Source organism: Cornus florida, unplaced genomic scaffold, assembly GCF_030987335.1.
Source record: "Cornus florida cultivar Cherokee Brave unplaced genomic scaffold, ASM3098733v1 CherokeeBrave_3.0.0_Hap2_Chr03, whole genome shotgun sequence".
Lineage (NCBI taxonomy): Eukaryota > Viridiplantae > Streptophyta > Magnoliopsida > Cornales > Cornaceae > Cornus > Cornus florida.
The window spans coordinates 49,090,538-49,111,960 of NW_026775573.1; the positions used below are offsets into that span (position 1 = coordinate 49,090,538).

General features: G+C 31.8%; 1 protein-coding gene across 1 annotated transcript; it reads left to right on the forward strand.

The window, feature by feature from the left end:
* Positions 1-1,296: 1,296 nt before the first annotated feature.
* LOC132300469 (transmembrane 9 superfamily member 1-like) lies at positions 1,297-14,222 on the forward strand. The gene is made up of 12 exons (XM_059797553.1): positions 1,297-1,627; positions 6,626-6,818; positions 6,908-7,012; positions 8,372-8,389; positions 8,491-8,588; positions 8,670-8,822; positions 9,138-9,272; positions 10,677-10,843; positions 11,361-11,455; positions 11,639-12,012; positions 12,701-12,974; positions 13,702-14,222. Exons 1-12 carry the CDS (start codon positions 1,538-1,540, stop codon positions 13,767-13,769), a joined length of 1,770 nt encoding a protein of 589 aa, XP_059653536.1. The 5' UTR covers positions 1,297-1,537; the 3' UTR covers positions 13,770-14,222.
* Positions 14,223-21,423: the final 7,201 nt, after the last annotated feature.

Sequence of the window (21,423 nt, forward strand, 5' to 3'; positions counted from 1 at the left end):
CTAAAGAGGCAATTGGGTGTGTGAGTGATGTGTATTTCTTGCCAACAAAAAAAAAAAAAAAAAAAAAAAAAAAAAAACAAAAAAGAATTATATGGTTATGAAAAGCAATTTTTTCTCAAAACTATTCCTTTTTGCCAATTAAACTTGTAAAATGTTTAAAAAGTTTTAATCTTAATTTTCTTGTTACTTCCATTTAAACTAAACAAGTTTTAATTGGACTCAAATTTATGTCATTAGAAGCTCTATTATTGCATGTCTAGATATATATATATATATGTATGTATGTATGTATATATATATATATATATGTATGTATGTATGTTTTAGACGCTAGAGAGTATTGCAATTGCGAGTGAGCCTGCTACTTGCAAATTGTACTACAAAAAGCATTCATCCAGTCAAAAAACATTCCATATTTTTTTGCTAAAAATATTAAATATTTTTTTAAAATAATAAATTAATAAAATAATAAATAGTGATTGACTCATATAATAAGTTTGGGATAGCAAAAAACTGTAGCAAGCCACGTCAGCACAATTGCATACTTGGCTAGCAATCCACATATACATTGCCTTACCGTGCCCTAGTTGTGTTCAATTAAAAAATAGAATATTCAATTTTCAATATACTTCTAACGTGTCTGATATTGTCACAACACTCAAAGAAAAAAATTTGTGCTTCGATTGTATCACCTTAGTAAATAGCACCCATTTGGGATTAGAGGGCTCCTAAAGATGATGAAATCTTTCAAACAATTGAAGATATTTTTTTCAAACAACGAAATGATTTAAAGCTCTAAATAATAAGGGCTTTTGGTATAGTGGTATATTATCTATCTTTTCAAAGTGGATGTGATGATTTGACTTTCTAAAGAGGCAAATGGGTGTGTGAGTGACGTGTATTTCTTGTCAAAAAATAAAAATAAAAATTCAACCCTGAGTTGGAATTCTTCGAGCCCACCTCTAGAGAATTTTTCGAGTAATTGCCCAGAGTTGGAATTTCTTTGGGATCACCCTAGAAATTTTTTTAATAAATACTCAATGTGCCAATGAAAGTGGGACGAAAGTGTATGTGCTCTGAGGTGGATTATGCGGCGTTCTAAATTTCCCCGTACCACCGTTGTGGATGGGGAAAAAAATAAATTCCTAATTATATTTATTTATTTATTTATTTATTTTTGTAGTATAATTTAGCCAATAACAATTGTCTTTTTGAAATAAACGGGGTGGACTTGTGTATACAACAAAGTGCAACACAAATTTGTACTGAAAAGTAACCTCTTCCGCCAAAAGGTAAAAAGCCCACTCAATTCATGCCCTAATAATTCCAATGAAATGCAAATCCGTGACGTATTTTAGTTGACTGAAACCAATGCTCACAACTAGTCACAAGTCGAAAATCTACGAACTCCGACTGTGATCCGTCTCACTCTAACCCCTTTCGAAGAAGGCCAAATCGAAGCAAATCCGAGACAAAGTTCTGACCTCTCCAGCCCTCAATATCCACCATTAGATTCAAACCATCGCCGGCGATCCCCATGCTGCCCATCATCCAATCCTTCTCTTTCTTCGCCCTCGCCGTCCTCCTCATCGTCTTGCCGGCGTTCGCTTCTGATTCCGATCATAAGGTACAGTTCACTTGCTCTCCAAACCCTAATTTTAACTAGCTTTGTTGTTGCTATATAACATTTCAATTCGTAGATCGAGTTGTTCATTTCATAGTATTTACATTTTATATAGATCTATATATATGTGTAGATCTTGAATAAAGATACAGAAAATGATATTCAGATTATGAGGTTTTGGTATGTGTATTGTTTGAATTACATTGCTATCCCTTCAATTGCTATCCCATGGCCTGACTGTTGGTGGTCAAGTACTTTAAATATCGTTTCTTTGGGTTTATTTATGTGCAGTATGGTGTGCAATTTAAATTTCAAGTAGTTTTTGTTTATGTTGTCTCTCTCTCTGATTCTCTCTACCTACCTGTATATGTATGCATGTATGTAGATCCAATGCGTAATGCACATTAGGCATTTGAAATTGTAGTGAGGTCATGCAAATTGACTGTGTGGCACCGATGCTGTTAGTGCTAGCTCGAGGTGGGGTAGGCATGTATGACAAGATATTGTGATCTTCTGGGTAATGTCGTGACCTTAGTGGTTGAGTGGCAGCTGCATGGGCTTTTCTTGTTGAAACAAATTCTTGCTCATGGACGCACTACAATTACTTTAATAGAGATGCTGGGTAGATTCAGAGAATTTGAAAATAGTCCATTTGACTCTTCACTATAACTTCAACAGCACCAAGTTGACTTTTCTCTTATGAATTATCAATTTAAATTTTCTTCAATTGATTCACGCAGTGGTCAGGGGTTCTGTTTGGTTTGGGCTCCATGTTGGTTCTTTTTCTTGGGAGATCCTAACTGGCAGTCCATGCATGAGTATATTGTTTCATGTTCTGAATGCGACTTGGCAGATTGTAAGTGGACTTGCCCCCGTTTGTAAACTTGGAATTCCCAATCTGTACTCTCCAGCTTTCAATCCTTGGAATCTTTTATTCTTCATTGAATTTTCACTTTTCATGATTTATTAAGTGTTGAACTATCAATAGTCACAAATCGTGGGAGCCCATGCTCATGAATGCTGGTGGGTTGTTCCCTTTTGTGTTTCGTGGTGCATTTGGAAGGAGTGGAATAGAAGATCTTTCGATGGGAAGGAATCTTCCATTGGGACTTTGAAATTTGTTATCATTAGTTCTCTTTTTAGTTGGGTTATGGGGAGAAATTGTAAATCTATAGAGGAGATTATAGATTTTTTGGGTTCTATGGGTTCGTAGGACCATTTCTTTGGCTTCGGCCTTATACAGTGTTTGGGATGTGTTCCTCTTTTGAACGCTTTCTAATATAATCTTATTTATCAAAAAAAAAAAAAAAAAAAAAAAGATCTAATGTTCACTCTAGGACACATGAGAGATAGAGAGAGAAGAAGAGAGTTAAAAACAGAAGATAGAGAAGAAAAGAGTCATGCTATTAATAACCTAAGTGCTATTTGAATCTCACATAGTTAGGATTTGAGTTAGATATGCACATGACATGATTGTTGTGTGATTTAGTTGTTTGAGTAGCTGACCATGTATCCAGTACTCTTCAACCACACAATCTCATCTTATTGAAGATTGTTTCAACTTGAGGTTTAGCTTATTAGAATGAAAATTAGTTTGTGCCTTTTAATAAGGCTCTTATGAGGAAGTGGTTGTGCTATGTTCATTGGACTTGGGTACGTGTGTCGTGTATGGGTATGCATCCACATGTTGGACATTGAAAATCCCTGAAGAGGACACATGGACACTACTAAATATTCATCTTTATATTTTTATTTTATTTTCAAAAGTAAAATAATGTATTTAAGTAACATAGGGTTTAGTATAGGTATTTCACTTATTTTGAAGTAATAACATAATAAAATTGAATTATTGGATATGTTTTCTGGGTACATGTCCAACATAAAGTCCGACCATACCCATGACTGAGTAATGTGTGTTCAACACGGGTACTTCTTTCTATGGCTCCGATTTTCCCTGGAAGATGGTTTGGCGCTTAAAAGCTCCTCTTAGAGTTCATATCGGGATGCATTCCCCTGTCTATATTATTCTTACTTATAAATATATATATATTATCTCAAATAAATAAAAATTAATAAAACATAAACTCCCTCTGTCTCAAATTAAAAGTGCACTGGGAATATTACGAGTAATAAATAATTTTCTTATTTTTTTACTATTATATAATATACTATATTTTAAAACAATTTTAATTATTAATTATTAATTAGGTCATATGAGTGGGCTTGGGTGGCGGATCCTCATGGTAGATTCGGGGTTTTATCCTTTTACATGAGGTTGATGTGTGTGCAGGAGCCTCAGTTCCCTCGGAAGGCCATTTGGAAGTCCAAAGCCCCCCTTAAAGGAGGTTTTTTGGGTGGATAGTTGTTTCAGAGAGGATATTGACTATTGATAAATGTATTAAAAAAAAAAAAATTGACTATTGATAACCTTAGAAGGAGGCGTCATGTTATGGTTAATTGGTGTTGCATGTGGAAGAGAGATGAGGAGCTGGTGGACCATCTTCTCTTGCATTGTCCTAGTGGCTCGGCATGAATGGGGATTGATTTTTGCCTTGTTTGGTGTGTTGTTGGTTGCACTGCTTTCCACGAGGAGCTTGCCTAAAGTTTGGGATGAGTGGATAGTGGGAATGCTTGGAGGGCTGCCCCTCTATTATCTTTGGTGGGGTCTTTGGAGGTCACAGGTTCGAAACATGAAATAACATCTCCGCATGTGGAGGTATGGTTGCGTGCATCAAACCCTCTTGGCGGGGTCCTCATTTATTGGGCTAGCCATTACATATGGTCAATAGTGTATATTTGTGGAGGAGCTTATGTCTTTTGTTGATAGTATGAGGATATATCAGTTCTTTTGTTCTTTTCTTTGTAAGCGGGATGAGCTCCTCTTTTGAATGCTTTCTTTGTATATGTTGGGAATTATACCCTTGGCACAGCGGAAGCAAATCACAAGAAACACACACAATAGCACAATATTTTAAGTGTTTCGGCCGAACTTGACCTACGTCCATGGAGAGAAGAAATTTCACTATAATGAATGAAGAAGAGAATATACAACTGTAAAGAATGCCCACCCATTTATAGTCCCTCTACCCTCTTACACTCTCTTTTCTCCTCACTCGATCCTCTTCTTTTTCTCCTCTACCTTCTCCACACAACTCCCTCTCTATTTATAGAGAGTTCCTATCCCTAGCTTGGTGAACAAGTAATACAAATCCTTGTTAGGCAAGGAAAACAACTACTTGGGGCTCAAGTAGAATTACTTTGGGCCCAAGTTTAAGAACACATCCCTAAACCAATACAACTCAAGACCCAACCCATTCATAATATGAGACATACGTAACAATACATCCTTTACTTATATAAAAAAATACGTAACATAAGTCTATGTTATATATACTAATACAATTTATGTTATATATATTTAATATAAATTTATCCTAAATTACTTGTTAGATATTATATATTAATACAATTTACATTATATATTTTAAATATAAATTTTATCTTAAACAATAAGTAAAAATGTATTAGAAAGCATTCAAAAGAGGAATGCATCCCGAAGGCTACACAAAGGGCAAAAGCCAAGAGGGACCCTAAGGACCCAAAGAACCCAAAAAATCAACTAATTCCTCTATAGATTTACAATTTCTACCCATAACCCAGCAAAAAAGAGAGCTAACAATAAGAGATTTTAAAGCCCCAATAGAAGATTTCTCTCCATCAAAGGATCTTCCATTCCGTTCCTTCCATAGTCACCACCAAATGCATAAGGGTGCCACCCTCCAATAATTGCAAGCGTGGGATCCACAAGGCACCCTCTCCAAGCATCAATCAAGCATGTTGAAGACCGAGGCATGACCCACTGAACTATAATATATGTAATATGATAGATATATAATATGGTTTATATAATATCTTATACAATATATGTAATAAACACATTACGTTAAATATGTCATTAATATATAGAAAATAATATATAAAATATATAATAATTTATAATATGTAGTATGAGTAATATATTATGATTATATAAATATATATATTTCTTAATTATATAGCGCACATATATATCCTTTGATGGAGAGGAATCTTCACTTTGATGTAATTGATCATGAAATCTTTGCAAAATGGATTAACACACTTGTTCTTGAATTTCTTGATTAGTGATAACATGTTTTCGATACAAAATACCTCTCTATTAGGAAAAATGTTCCCAAGAACATTCCGGTAGAAATCAATAGATATCTCAATGGATGGACAAAGAATAGAGATGTGATTCATTGTCTTTAAGTGAAGAGGATTTTCTTGTGCTGTACTTCATTTTCTGGTAATCAAACTTCGAAGAATTGAAGACCCTGAAACTAAAAGCTTATGAAGGATGAGGGAGAAAATCAAATGGAAAGAAGCTAGAAATTGATTCATGAGGATATAAAAGAAGCATGTGGATACTCAATTGATGAAGTTTTTTTTAAAAGTTAGTTGGGTATATATCATGTTTGTGTGTGAATATACACACACATTTAATTATTTATATATGTTATAGAATTTTGAAAGGAAGAAGAAGAGAAAAAGAGCGAAATAAAATTGAGGGTATTTATGTTGTTTCACAGAATATACCAAGGATAATGATGTCCTTACATGCTTTACAAGTGGACAATTGTCATTTTAGAATTTTAAGTTAATGACATCAGTAAATACTGTTGTGACCATCATTGACCGTCAGGAGAAGAGGGAATCTATTACAAAATTACATCTGATAGGAGAGGTCAGTGTTATTTTTCACACTAGAAGGGAGGTCTCTGTAATTATGGCAAACCTCAGGGAAGGTAGGTGTTTATTTTTCCTTTAATTTTTTTTTATCAATTTTGTTCTTATGACACTAATTGCAAGTACAGCTCTTTCTTTCATTCCAGTGCATTGGATCTTATGTATTGGTCCTCATTCACATATTCTGGTAGCTACCTATACCTTTCTTTGACATCTGATATGTTTATCTTGCAGTATCAACCGGAAGACCCTGTTACCCTTTGGGTAAATAAGGTTGGGCCTTACAATAATCCACAAGAAACATACAATTATCATATCCTTCCGTTTTGTCATCCATCTGGTAATGCTGCTCACAAATGGGGAGGTCTTGGTGAGGTCCTGGGTGGAAATGAACTTATTGATAGCCAAATTGACATGAAGTTTGGAAGTATGTAATTTTTTTCTTGTCATTTCGTTTTTATGATTATTCTTGGTATGGTTATATGATAACAATCGCATATTGACTTCATTTGGCAGAAAATGTGGACAAAAGTACCATTTGTGACCTTGAACTTGATGAAGCAAAGGTGAAACAGTTCAAGGATGCTATTGAGAATAATTATTGGTTTGAGTTCTTCATTGGTATGTTGTTTGATTGAGCGCACTTTTATGATACTTGTAAAAAAAAAAAAAAGTTTTCCATTGGTATGTTGTGCTTCTCTTATATGCGCTAGTACCATGATGGTGGATGAATGAGCTACCATTCTTGATGAATGAATGGATTGCTATTGAAAAGTCAAAATTACACTACTTATTGATGTACATTGTATGCTGTAGAAAACCAGACATGCTTAAATTTCATGGGGACTTGAATTCTGTTTTTTTTCTGAAAGTTGATGTAGAATATGTTACAAGATAAAAGCATTATTCTGATTGAAAAGATTGAGAGAGATGCAACTATTTACATATATGCATACTGCACAAATTTGCTACTGACATCTATATTACTGCTGGAAAGTATGGTTGCATCTTTTAATAGCAAAAAGTAAATCGAGGATATATTCAATAAGATTACCACGCCATTATGTACCAAAAAAAAGAATATTCCCTCGTCAATTCATGTTTGTGCGTTGTAAATTATGCATAACTAAAAGACCATCATAGAGTTCTCCAAAATTAAGCATACCGAGTTGGTTATGGAAAGCTCTTAATCCAAGAACTGGTTAGCCTTGCATTACCATCTACCATATGATTATCTAACGCAAAATAGTAGCTTATATAAATAATTAAATATGTGCATACATAATTAAATAATTAATTATTACTACCCCCATAATGGCTGTCATACGATAGTATTCTCTCTCCCTCTCTCTCTCTACGTCTTTAGAGCCTAAAGATTATTTAGAGAATTTAGAATATAAATTAAATGATGATCTATGTGTAAGTACTTACTGGCATGACTTGCCTAATCATTTTATGTCTGAATAGAAGTTATAATTCTGGACACATTTGCATTAACTACAAATTTTATCGGTGTACTGAACTTAATATGCGTAGATGCTAGAAAAAAATGAAACAATGCAAGCATAATCAAGAGTATTAGGGTATTATATTGCATCGGTATTCCATCAAGTTTTGAACATGATTGAACTTGCAAGGGTTTAGTTTATTGTATGTTGACCTTTGGGAAATGGAGCTCTTTAACATGAAATAGAGGCTTTACATCTATATGCTGTATTCCTGTCAGCACGTTATTGGCCAATGAACACCAATAAGTTCCACTGTTATAGGCTTGGGTAATTTAATATTGTGGCCGTAATGGGTCTATTCTACATATAAATTGGGAAATATCAGTATGGAGCTGCTCTTTTGGTTGTATGCTTCTTTGTTGTCTTTAATGTTTTGTTTTGTTTATATAATTTTTTGGTGCTCTATTCTCCACCTTATTCTCCTTTCTGATCTGATCTTCCTTGGTTTCTGCTTTGCTGCACACAAATTCAGACGATCTGCCTTTATGGGGTATGCACACATTTATCTCTATCTTAATAATTTCAGTTTGTTCTTGTATATGATTTGGTAAATAATTTTTTAATGTATCAATGTTTATATCAATGTTTTAGGTTTTGTTGGTGAGCTGCATCCTGATAAAAACAGTGATAATAAGAAGCATGTGCTTTACACACATAAGAATATTATTGTTAAATACAACAAAGATCAAGTTAGTGGGCTCCAAACTCCTGTATGATTTTTCGATGAAACCCAACATGTTGATATATTTTAAATATTTTTTTCCTTTCAGATCATTCACGTTAATCTCACTCAAGAGAGCCCAAAACCATTGGAAGTGGGGAAAACATTGGACTTGACATATTCTGTCAAATGGATCTCAACCAATGTCACTTTTGCACGCCGTTTTGATGTTTACTTGGACTACCCTTTTTTTGAGCATCAGGTGAATATCGGTATATGTGGCATTTTCTCCTCAACGTGTACTCTTGATCCTGCCAATAATGGAAGAGTGGGCAGTGCATTTACGTGTTCATTTTTCTTTTTGTTTCTTTTTTCTTCATAGAACCTCTGCTGATTTGCAACATCACTATCTACACGGCTTTTATACTGTTGTCTTCATTGCAGCCAATGGCTTGTATACTGTTGTCTTCATTGCAGCCAAAATTTTTAGAGGATGCCTAATACTAGATGCTGCTTAAAGATACATTTGAATCCTCTATAAGAAATCCACTTTCTGAGTTGCATTTCTATTTTGCAGATCCATTGGTTCTCCATATTTAATTCGTTCATGATGGTTATCTTCCTCACTGGTCTGGTTTCAATGATATTGATGCGGACTCTTAGAAATGACTATGCAAAATATGCCCGGGAAGATGATGATCTGGAGACTCTGGTAATGCTCCCTAAAATTTAATGGATTATTTAAATGTATGTCAATTTTTTCATAATTCATATTGTAATTAGAAGTTATTAGATAGAGCTGCTTCAGGTTTTACATAGAAAATATTACTATTACTCTATTCAAAATCGCATGAGCAACCATTAGTCTTTACTAAGAGACATCCTGCTATCTGTATTTAGTCATTCGAAGGTCTCTTTTAATAGTTTATTGGTAATTAGTTTTATAATGAAAGCTGGCTGCCTTATTGATTGCCGCTCTACCACTGGACTTTTTGTCTTCCTTCCTTTGAAACTCTCTTATTTCCTGGAAGAGCAAAAAGCAGGACTGCAACAATTACTTATTTGTTGAGAAAATATCCATGGGAAGGGCTGATTTGAGGATGAGCCGATGAGGAATTAGCATACCGACTTGCTTCTGTCCGACCCATTATTAGTCCAAGGGAAACCTTATTTTAGGTTAGGTAGTGTTGTAATGAACGAGGTAATTCACAATTTCTAAATTGAAACTTTATTTAGAAATAGGAAAATATATAAAAAAATTATAAGTAGCAAAAAGAACTTTGTTCGGTTTTTTAGTCTTGAAAAATCACCTGGCATTCCTCTAGTTAACCTGTTGCTGGGTAGGGAGGTCCCTCTACTTCAGAACCTTTCTCCCAAAGCGCTCCCTGATTCGACTTTGTGCAGGCCATGGTGCGAATAAAAGCCCAAACCATTTTGGTATCTTTTTGAACAAAAATGGTGGTGTTCTTTGTCCATTGATCCAGACTTTCGATTTTTGGGGCCATTCCTGCTTCTCACATCTCTCTTGATCAGCTACTTAGACCGTGCCTATCAAGGTGACAAACCCATTCTCTGTACTATCAATAGGATCAATTATAACAAGTCACACACTTGTATTCTAGAAAAACAGAAACAAAGAAATTCGGTAATCGAACTACCAAAGTAAAATGGACTAGAAATCCGAGCTCTAAATGATTTATTTTGTATTTGAAACCTAGGACTTCAGAGTTCTTGTGGATCTAATTACAATAAAATTTGTTTGTTCTTGCATATCCCTTACCCCTTTTCCGAATTAATCCCGCAGATATATATAATTTAGAAGAATATGTGAGTGATTCATACACAACATCTCTTTCTTTTATGAATGGTTCTACCAATTGATACTTTACACAAATAATTGAAATTCAATTTCTTGATCTGTACCTTCAATTTTTGGAAACTTATAAAATTCTTCCATCAAGCCCTGATCAATGAACTTACAAAATCTTTCAAATTGTATCCGCTTAAACTCATCCATTTTTTGATTGCAGAATCATAAGAACTTTTAGCAATCCAAAATTTTACTACTATTTCTAGAAGTAAAATGTTGGTGACTATTTGATGATCTCTTTTACAGGAAAGAGATGTGAATGAAGAGTCGGGTTGGAAACTTGTTCATGGGGATGTTTTTCGGCCTTCTCGCAATTTAGTTATTCTCTCAGCTGTTGTTGGCACAGGTGCTCAGCTGGCATTGCTAGTTCTCCTCGTCATCTTGTTTGCAATTGTTGGAATGCTGTACATTGGGTATGTTGAGAACTAATTATAAAATATTTGGAACATTGCTGTTCTTTAGGCTGTTTATATTTATGCCTGGCTGTCTCGTTATAGTTGTGAACTGTTCTGTATGGATCGGGAAAATATAGTTTACCATTTTAAATGACTCTCTCTCTCTCTCTCTCTCTCTCTCTCCACAAGCATACACACTCACACACACTTCTATATTTGTTTTACTGGAGTATAGCTTCATAAATGCCATCTTTCCATCTTTCCTTGCCTTCTGTTCTGTAGTATTAACTATGTGTATATATATCATATTTCTCCATCTATACTATGGTCTATAATCTGTGTGTTGTCAGAAGCTAGTACATTGTATGTCATATCTTTCAATCCAAGTGTGTTTCGATCTGTTTTTGAGTTGTGTTTGCAGAACCCAACCTTTGATTGTCACTTGTAAATATATTTTCAAAGTATTTCCCATATATAAATTCCTCCTAGTTTCTGGCTTTAAATTATCGACTCTGATGCTGTTTATATGCTTCAGGAGAGGAGCAATTGTCACAACATTTATATTATGTTATGCTTTCACATCGTTCATTTCGGGTTATGTGAGTGGTGGGATGTACTCACGCCATGGGGGTATGTGCTATATTTATCAATTGGCTTATTTTCTTGATATTCTAAGGTTATTTTGGTTAGTGCATTTTGTGCTTGATTTTGATGTCTTAAAACATACTTTTTTTTTTTTCCTCCTCTCTATAAAACATACCGACTGTCATCAGATAAATTTTCTGAAATATTATTTGTCTGGCCACTTGTCAGGTAAATCCTGGATAAAATCGATGATCCTCACTGCCTCACTTTTTCCATTTATGTGCTTTGGGATTGGTTTCGTTTTGAACACAATTGCTATATTCTATGGGTCTCTAGCAGCCATTCCTTTTGGCACAATGGTGGTTGTATTTGTCATTTGGGGTTTCATCTCATTCCCTCTGGCACTTCTTGGTACTGTTTTTGGAAGAAACTGGAGTGGTGCGCCAAACAATCCATGCCGTGTGAAGACCATTCCTCGTCCAATCCCAGAGAAGAAATGGTATCTCACACCATCTGTAGTCTCAATGATGGGGGGATTGCTACCCTTTGGTAGCATATTCATAGAGATGTATTTTGTCTTCACATCCTTCTGGAATTACAAGGTAAATTTTGGAATCCTCACTTGTAAGTTCTTATTAGGGAACATAGAAAATATACTCATGGTGTCATTTTTGACAGTGAGATTAAAAGTTCTGAATATTGCAACATTTGGTCTTATTTTGGGTACTGAAATGAAAACGTCACATTGTCGTGGAGGATCTTAGGTCCTTTTTAGTAGTTTTAGGGAGCAATGAAGACTTGCCGTTGAATTTAATTATTTGATTCTGTTCTTTAAAGCGTTTGAAGGTGTAAGAAATCCTCTAGAAGTCAGTATAAAGCCAGAGTTGTCATAATACTTGATTGTACAATATAAACAATATTCTCTTAAAATCCTTACAATTTTCATGCGACTAGGACATAGATATGGGTTAGGCTGAGCCGCGGAGGACAACCACAGCAATCTGGTGGTTAATAGAAATGCCTGCAGCTGCGTCAAATTGTCTTTGGGTTGGGGTTGCCCAGTCCTTGCCTTTCTAATAGCTTTGATTCAACATTCTTGTAAACGAACATTTATATAGGAATTGTAGTTATGTATTAAAAATGTTCTAAATGGGAAGTTCACGAAGTTCACAAACCAGCTTTAAATTTTTGGTGACAAAAAGTCCATGGGAATATGTTTTGTTCATGGATCATGGTACTTTTATGAACCATCAGAAGCTAAATCTTTTTTTTTTTTTGGGTGACTTATAGGTGTACTATGTCTATGGCTTTATGCTCCTGGTTTTTCTGATTCTCATAATTGTTACGGTTTGCGTGACAATTGTTGGGACATATTTCTTGCTAAATGCCGAGAACTATCATTGGCAATGGACTTCATTCTTCTCTGCTGCCTCAACAGCTTTCTATGTGTACTTGTATTCAATATATTACTTCTCCGTGAAGACTAAGATGTCAGGCTTCTTCCAGACGAGCTTCTATTTTGGATACACTCTGATGTTTTGTCTTGGTTTAGGAATCCTCTGTGGTGAGTTTTTCTGCATTTATAAAGTTTTGTTTTTATTAGTGCGCTTCTGTCTCGCTGCTTTATCGAGTATGAAAGGTACCTATTTTTCTGCTGTTCTGAAACTTATCCCTTTGTCAAGTTTTTTGATGGAACACTGATCCCTCCTATGGATTTGGTATACGATTTTGTTATCACCTATATTACATGGACTTGAGTGCCCATGTTCTAGTATTGTGTGTCCAACATGGGTACATCACCTTACCTCTGAAGAGTTCATGTAACAAATTGTAAATCAGCAGTTGAACATGGTCAAAATTTTGAATTGGTCTGAAATCGGAGTAAGCTTGAAGTTTTGTGAATCTGTTGAAACTTGCTTCAATTAGGTTCTATATATGAAATTGGAACTTGCTTCAATTAGGTTCTATATATGAAAAAATATTTTCACGTTCTACTCTGTTTTGTGGTTGACCTCTACCTCAAATGCTCGTTGGCGTTTCTTCTCTTGAAGATTTGAGGGGCCCAATTCTCATAAATCCGGGATCTGGGAACTGCCTGCAAAGGCTTGTATTGGTGGAGTTTGCTGCCAGTACATGACCTGTGGTAATGTCTTTCTGGGTTGCCTATTTAACCTGAGACAGTTTTGTACCTGGAGTGCCTCAGTTTTTGACAAAAACAATAAGAAAATGTCATGCATTTAATTTTATTGACAGTATATTAACTTCAGTTGAATGTCTTTTTAAATGTGCAGGAGCTGTTGGATATTTGGGCTCTAATCTATTTGTGCGGAGGATCTACAGAAACATCAAGTGTGACTAGGGTCTTCCCGAGAAAGGCCATGATGGTGCTTTCTCAAGCTTTTGATGGTAGGAAATGAAAACTGGGAGGGGACCAAATGTTATTTACAGATGAAATGATATAATTTTGGTGATGGTATTCAACTGTTCTGTTTAGGACGAAGCCCCGAGATAATTTCTTTCTCCACCCCCGGGCTGCAATTGACAGCCTTCTTAATTTAGAACACACAGCATGAAATCAGACTCACTTTAGATGTAGTTATATTCCCCTTCTTTCCCCCTACACTGGATGTCCCATGTAATGGCTGCTGCTTAACTCTCTCTCTCTCTCTCTCTCTCTTATGTTTTTCTTTTCTTTTTTATTTATTTATTTTTCTCGACTCGATTATGGTATTTGTATTTGGTAGGAGAAGGTACTTCTTAAAGGGAGATTGAAGGAATGAATTTGTTGGGATTTAACATTTGCAAGCAACAATTGTTTCTATAACTCCCGAAAAACAAACAATTGTTTTTATCTTTACCTTGGCCATAAGCAAGTTGTGAATCTTCAAAGCACTAAAATTCCTCTCTCTCTCTCTATCTATATATATATATATATATCTATGTTTATATACACTAGTATAATTCACTTGCATCGATGCAAGTGATTGAATTAGCATTATTAAATAATGATTTTTGAAAATATTATGAACTTATATAAATGAGCATGCATTGTATAAATTTATAATTATAAATAATAGGGTTAAGTGCCCTCCTGAACTTTCTTCTCTTTGTCAAAAAAAAAAAAAAAAAAAAAAAAAACCCCGAATTATTAAAAAGACTTAATCCCCTAAACTTTTCTGTTTGTTGAAAAAAATTTCCAAAACCGTTAGTTTGCCTTTTGAAATCTTATAAGTTACAAGAAGGCACATGACACATGTGACCATGTAAAAAACAAAAATAACCTTATGACTATTAAATAAAAGAAAATAATTTTTTTTTTTTGATGGCTCAGGAACTCCACGCAGGGACCTACCGTGGGTACAAACCTGGAGGGTGGAGCCCTGCTCAATGACACCTCCGGTTGAGTCCAGAAACGCAGAGGTTAAGAGTCGAACCCGAGCGTGAAAGCCCAAGCTCCAGAAACGCGTAAGTTAAGAGTCGAACCCGAGCGTGAAAGCCCAAGCTCTAACCACCATTACTACGCCGGGGCAAAAGAAAATAATATTTGTGCGAATTATTTAGACAGATTTGTTAGGAGAAACACGTGGCTGTCCAGTTGTCAACTTTCCTTAATTTCTCTTTCCTCTCTCTTCTCTTTCTCTTTCTAACAAACCCATTTTTTCCGTATGGGTTGGGTCTGTGAGATCGGCGGCACAAGGACGTTGCTGCAGAGTCCGTCGAGCAACACGGTGAAGAGAACTTGGAGGACGGCAACCTCGGTGATGTGGTGATGGCAGTGAGCAGACAGTCGGCAGCGGGGCTGGAATGACCATGAGCAAAAGAAGACCCCACTGGCGACGATGGAGGAACGGCCTAACGGCGGCGACAGAGCGACTAGAGAAGTCGCTATTCCGGCGAAGGGAGGGATGACGGTGAGAAGGACGGCGAGGATGAAGACGGGCTCAGATGGAGCCAGTCGGTGGAGACAGTCTAGCGCAGATGGAGACGGTCGGTGGAGAGCTAGGAACTGCGGCCGGCGAGCAAGGTCTGATCCTCGGACTAGAGAGGATTCCGGTGGTAACAGGGACAGCGACGAGTGAAGTCACGATTCCGGCGATGGCTGTTAACTGCGGCTTCGGATGATGGCGACCAAAGAAGATTCCGGCGACTGTTCACTGTAGTTTGATGGTTTTGTTTTTGTTTTTGTTCAGAACTCCTGCATCAATACTGTACTTATATATATATATATATATATATATATAGTGATGGGTTAAAAAAAAAAAAAAAGCTGGAAACAAAAAATCGGTGGTGATGGATTTGCAATTCTTCGGATCAAGTTTTGGGTTTTGTTTGGTTGGTTGTGGTTTGTATGACGAAAATTGGTTTGATTCAGAAGGTGATTTTGGTGTGGTGATGGAAGGTTGTGGGTTGCCCTTGGTGATGATGAAGGTTTGGGTTTGCAGTCTTGCAGGTCACGCCGGACTCCTCAAGAAGGTGAAATCGACGTCGACTGAGGAGGGAAGAAGCAAAACAGATTTTTTTTTTTTTTTTGGTAAGTTGGATGCCAGGTGGACTACGATTCTGTCAAAGAAATCGGCCAAAATGATCGATCCCTCCATCTAAATTATATATACATATACGTCTCTCTTCCCTAAATCATCTTCCACAATCCCTCTTTCTCTAAGCAACTCCACCAATCGTCCATGGCCGCAACGATCTCTCTCCCCCCAAAAGATTCTTCTTTGCTCACAACACCCCCATCGTCCACGATCGCCACCACCCCCTCTCTCTCTAGGCCACCTCCCTTTTTTCTTTTCTTTTTTCACTCTGCGACGACAAGAACGACGAAGAGGTGGAAAATCATTAAAGAGAGATTTGCTTTTGTTGATGAGATCCGCAGACCTACGTCGCCGAAGATGTGGCAACGAGTGTTGAAGCCTTAGGGTTTTGCAAATTTCTGTGTTAGAAGGGGAATTGATTGCAAAAATAGCATGTAAGAAATTGCAAAGATTGTGGTCAGAGATCGCCATTGTGGATTGCTAAAATACGAGATTGATAAATTAGGGTCTTAATTGGCCTTAATGACAAATTGGGGGTGGAAATTACTCACTCTAACTCAAAATTTTTCAATTTGCGGGGCGAGTGTGAAAACCATTTCAATTTGTAGAGGTGAGTGTTGAAACCATTTTAATTTGTATTTCTACGGTGGTGCTTCATACTATGCTTTGATTGTAGTTTTGAATTTTATTTATAGGTTAAAAGTATAATTATAAAAAAATTATTGGATAAAAGTATAATTATAAAAAATTTCTTGTATAAAAGTATAATTATAAAAAAATTGTAGGTCAAAAGTAGATTTAAAAAAAATTATAGGTAAAAGTATAATTATTCAAAATTATTAGATTAAAAGTAGAATTATAAAAATTTATAGGCTAAAAGTATAATTATTAAAAATTTATAGGTTAAAAGTTGAATTATTCAAAATAAATTGACGAAAACTATAATTATTCAAAATTTATAGGTTAAAAGTATAATTATTCAAATTTTATAGGACAAAAGTATAATTATTCAAATTTTATAGGATAAAAGTATAATTATTCAAAATTTAATAATTATAATTTTACCTATAAATTTTTTTATAATTATACTTTTACCTATATAATTTTTTATGATTCTATTTTTACCTATAAAATTATGAGTAATTATACTTTTACAAATAAAATTTTTATAACTATACTTTTAGCTATAAAATTTTGAAAAATTATACTTTTAGCTATAAAATTTTGAATAATTCTATTTTTAACTATAATTTTTTATAATTATACTTTTACCTATAAATTTTTTTATAATTCTACTTTTACCTATAAAATTTTGGTTAATTATACTTTTAAATATAAAATTTTGAATAATTATACCATTATAAATAAAATTTATAATAATTCTACTTTTAAAATTTTAATAACTATAATTTTACCTAATTTTTTTTTTATAATTATACTTTTAAATATAAAATTTTGAATAATTATACCATTATAAATAAAATTTATAATAATTCTACTTTTAAAATTTTAATAACTATAATTTTACCTAATTTTTTTTTTATAATTATACTTTTTACCTATAATTTTTCAAAAAAAAAATTCTATTTTTACATATAAATTATGAGTAATTATAATTTTACATTTAAATTTTTTATAATTATAATTATACCTATAAAACTTTTTATAATTATACTTTTACCTCTAATATTTTTGATAATTCTATTTTACCTATTAAATTATGAGTAATTATACTTTTTACCGATAAAATTTTGAGTAATTATACTTTTAACAATAAAATTTTGAATAATTATACTTTTACCCATAAAATTTTGAATAATACTTTTACCTATAAATTTTTTTATAATTATACTTTTACCTACAGATTTTTTTATAATTATACTTTTACCTACAAATTTTTTTATAATTCTACTTTTACCTACAAAATTTTGAGTAATTATACTTTTAAACATAAAATTTTGAGTAATTTTACTTTTACCAACAAAATTTTGAATAATTGTGCTTTTACCTACAAAATAATGAGTAATTGTACTTTTTACCTTGTGTTATTATACTTTTATCTATAAAAGTTTAAATACTTGTACTTTTACCTATAAAATTTTGAATAATTATACTTTTACTTATAAAATTTTGAATAATTATACTTTTACCTATAAATTTTGAATAATTCAACTTTTACCTATAAATTTTTTATAATTCTTCTTTTACATACATAATTTTTTATAATTCTACTTTTACGTAGAAAATTTTGAGTAACTATACTTTTCCCTATAAAATTTTGAATAATTATACTTTTACCTTTAAATTTGTTTATAATTCTACTTTTACCTATAAAATTTTGAGTAACTATACTTTTACCTATAAAATTTTGAATAATTATACTTTTACCTATAAAAGTTTGAATAATTTTAATTTTACCTTTAAATTTTTTTATAATTCTACTTTTACCTATAAAATTTTGAATAATTATACTTTTTTTACCTATAAATTTTTTTATAATTCTACTTTTACGTATTATTTTTTTAATAAAATTATTCTTTTACCTATAAAATTTTGAGTAATTATATTTTTACCTATAAAATTTTGAATAATTATACTTTTACCTATAAGACTTTGGAGGATATTTTGGATCTTATCAATAATTCTTGATGCATTTGTAATTATTTAATTTAATTCAATTAAAATAAAAAATCTTCTTTTAAAATAAAGTAATTTGTGATTTAAGACTCATAACTCTCTACCTATATATAGTTTTTCCAAATTTCAAATCATATAATTAAAAAAGAATTCTTTTTTATTTTATTTTCTCTTTATATGAATTACTAATTTTCTCACTTTAGACTCCTAATTCCTCTCTCTATCAACTAAGAACTAAATAACTAATTCTTTGTTTTTTTTTTCCTCCAAAGAAAATAATTAATTCACAATCTCTTAAACAACATCAAGTCTATTTTTTCTCTCTCATCGTCACTCCTTCACCTTCACCCCCCTGACCATATGACAAAGTTTCAAACCATTTAATTTTATAAGAATTCTTTTATATATATGTCATTTTCTCACTCTATAAACTACTAATTTTCTCATTTTAGACTCCTAATTCCTCCACGGACTAAATAACTAATTCACAAACTCTTATACAACATCAACTCTATTTCTTTTTACTATTCATCACTCTTTTACAATTCATGCCTACACAAGTTCTCATTATCCTCTAATTTTATTTATTTATTAAAGAAAAACTCTTCTATTTTATTTATTTATGTCTATAACAATTTTTTCCCTTTTTTGAATTATTTATTTTATCAAAAAATGTATAAAAGAGTTTTCATTAAACACAAAATCTTCTATTTTATATATCAATCTATATCCATAAATATATTATTTTATTATAATAACATTATATTAAAATAATATAATATGAATTAAATATCTTTTTGAATTAAAAAACTATTGGTTTTGTTTTTTTTAACTATATCTATTAAAATTTCATTTTAAGTTTAATAATTTGGCTATTAAATTATATTATACCATAATAGGATTATAACATTAATTTGTTAAATATTGTTAAAAAAGCAAATTTATTAATTTATATAAGAATTTTAATTAAAATTATAAATTCACCTCTCACAAGTGCATTACACATGCACGTACAAAAATATATGCAAAGATGGATTAGAATTGTGACCATGTTACAGGTTATTGAGACCCTAAATTGAAACCCTAGAATTAAAATAAGCATCGACACTACAAATTAGAGCACTGATCTCAAATTTATATCACATATGCATCACCCTATTATTTTTTTATTAATGTGGGATATGCATATTTGATTGTCAATAGAAATCGAAGCATAGTCCGATTCAGTTCATACTGATTACTAATTTAACTGTTTTTTTGTGCACCCCTAATACCATCTACTAATTTTCTCACTTTTACCTACCTAATTTCTGAGTCTACTAACTATTAGTATGAACTAAATCACAAACTCTTTAACATAAACTCTATTTGTTTTCTCTCATTGTCACTCTTTTAAACTTCATGACTAAAACAAAATTATCTTATCCTCTAATTTTTTTATTTTTTTTAAAAAACTTTTCTATTTTTATTTATCTATGTCAGTAACAATTTTTTTCCATTTTTTGAATTAATATATTTTATCCAAAAAGGTGTAAAAGAGTTTTAATTAAACACACAATCTTGTATTTTATACCTATATTTATATCTACTAGGAAAAGGCACATGCGTGTTGAATATTTTTGTAGATAATGTGATAAAAATTTATAGAAAATAAAACAGCCAATTTGTGGTAGATTTTATAAAAATTATTTTATTTTTTTTAATTATATTTTCTTTTATTAAAAAAACTCATAATAAATAGATAAATAGGTAATATGTATTAGAATTTTATAAAAACTCTTTTAAAAACTCTTTTTATGTCAATTAATAAATATTTTTTATATTAATAATTCTTGTCTAATTAGATTTCAATAAATAAATAAATAGTTAATTTGTGTTAGAGTTTTATAGAAACTCTTTTAAAATATCTTTTTATATCAATTAATAAATAATTTTTTATATTAACAATAGTTGCCTAATTAGATTTCCTTTTATTAAAAAACTCAAAATAAATAGATAAATAAGTAATTTGTGGTAGAGTTTTTCTAGTCTAATTAGATTTTCTTTTATTAAAAAACTTATAATAAATAAATAAATAGGTAATTTGTGTTAGAGTTTAATAGAAACTCCTTTAAAAACTGTTTTTATATCAATTAATAAATATTTTTATATTAATAATTCTTCTCTAATTAGATTTCTTTTTATTAAAAAAACTCATAATAAATAGGTAAAGAGGTAATTTGTGTTAGAGTTTTAAAGAAACTCTTTTAAAACCTTTTTTTAGATCAATTAATAAATAATTTTTTATATTAATAATACTTGTCTAATTAGATTTCATTTTATTAAAAACTCTTAATAAATATATAAATAGGTAATTTTTGTTAGAATTTTATAGAAACTCTTTAAATATTATATCTTTGTCTAGTGTGATAGACTTTAATTGAAAATAAAATATGTAATTTGTGATAGAGTTTTATAAAAATTATTTTATTTTCTTTAAATATATCATTGTCTAATTAGATTTAATTTTATTAAGAAACTCATAATAAAAGTTAATTTGTGCTAGAGTTTTAGAAAAATTATTTTATTTTATATAATAATTAATAAATATTTTTTATATTAATAATTATTTTCTAATTAGATTTTCTATTATTAAAAAATTCACAATAATAAATAGATAAATAGGTTAATTTAAATTTTATTAGATAGATTTTAGAGTTTGATAGAGTTTTTTTTATTTTATTTTATAAAAACTCTTTTCATATCTATTAATAAATATTTTTTATATAAATAGATAATTAAATATTGAAACTCTTTGAACATTTAATAATAGTATTGATGAAAACTCTTTTTATATAA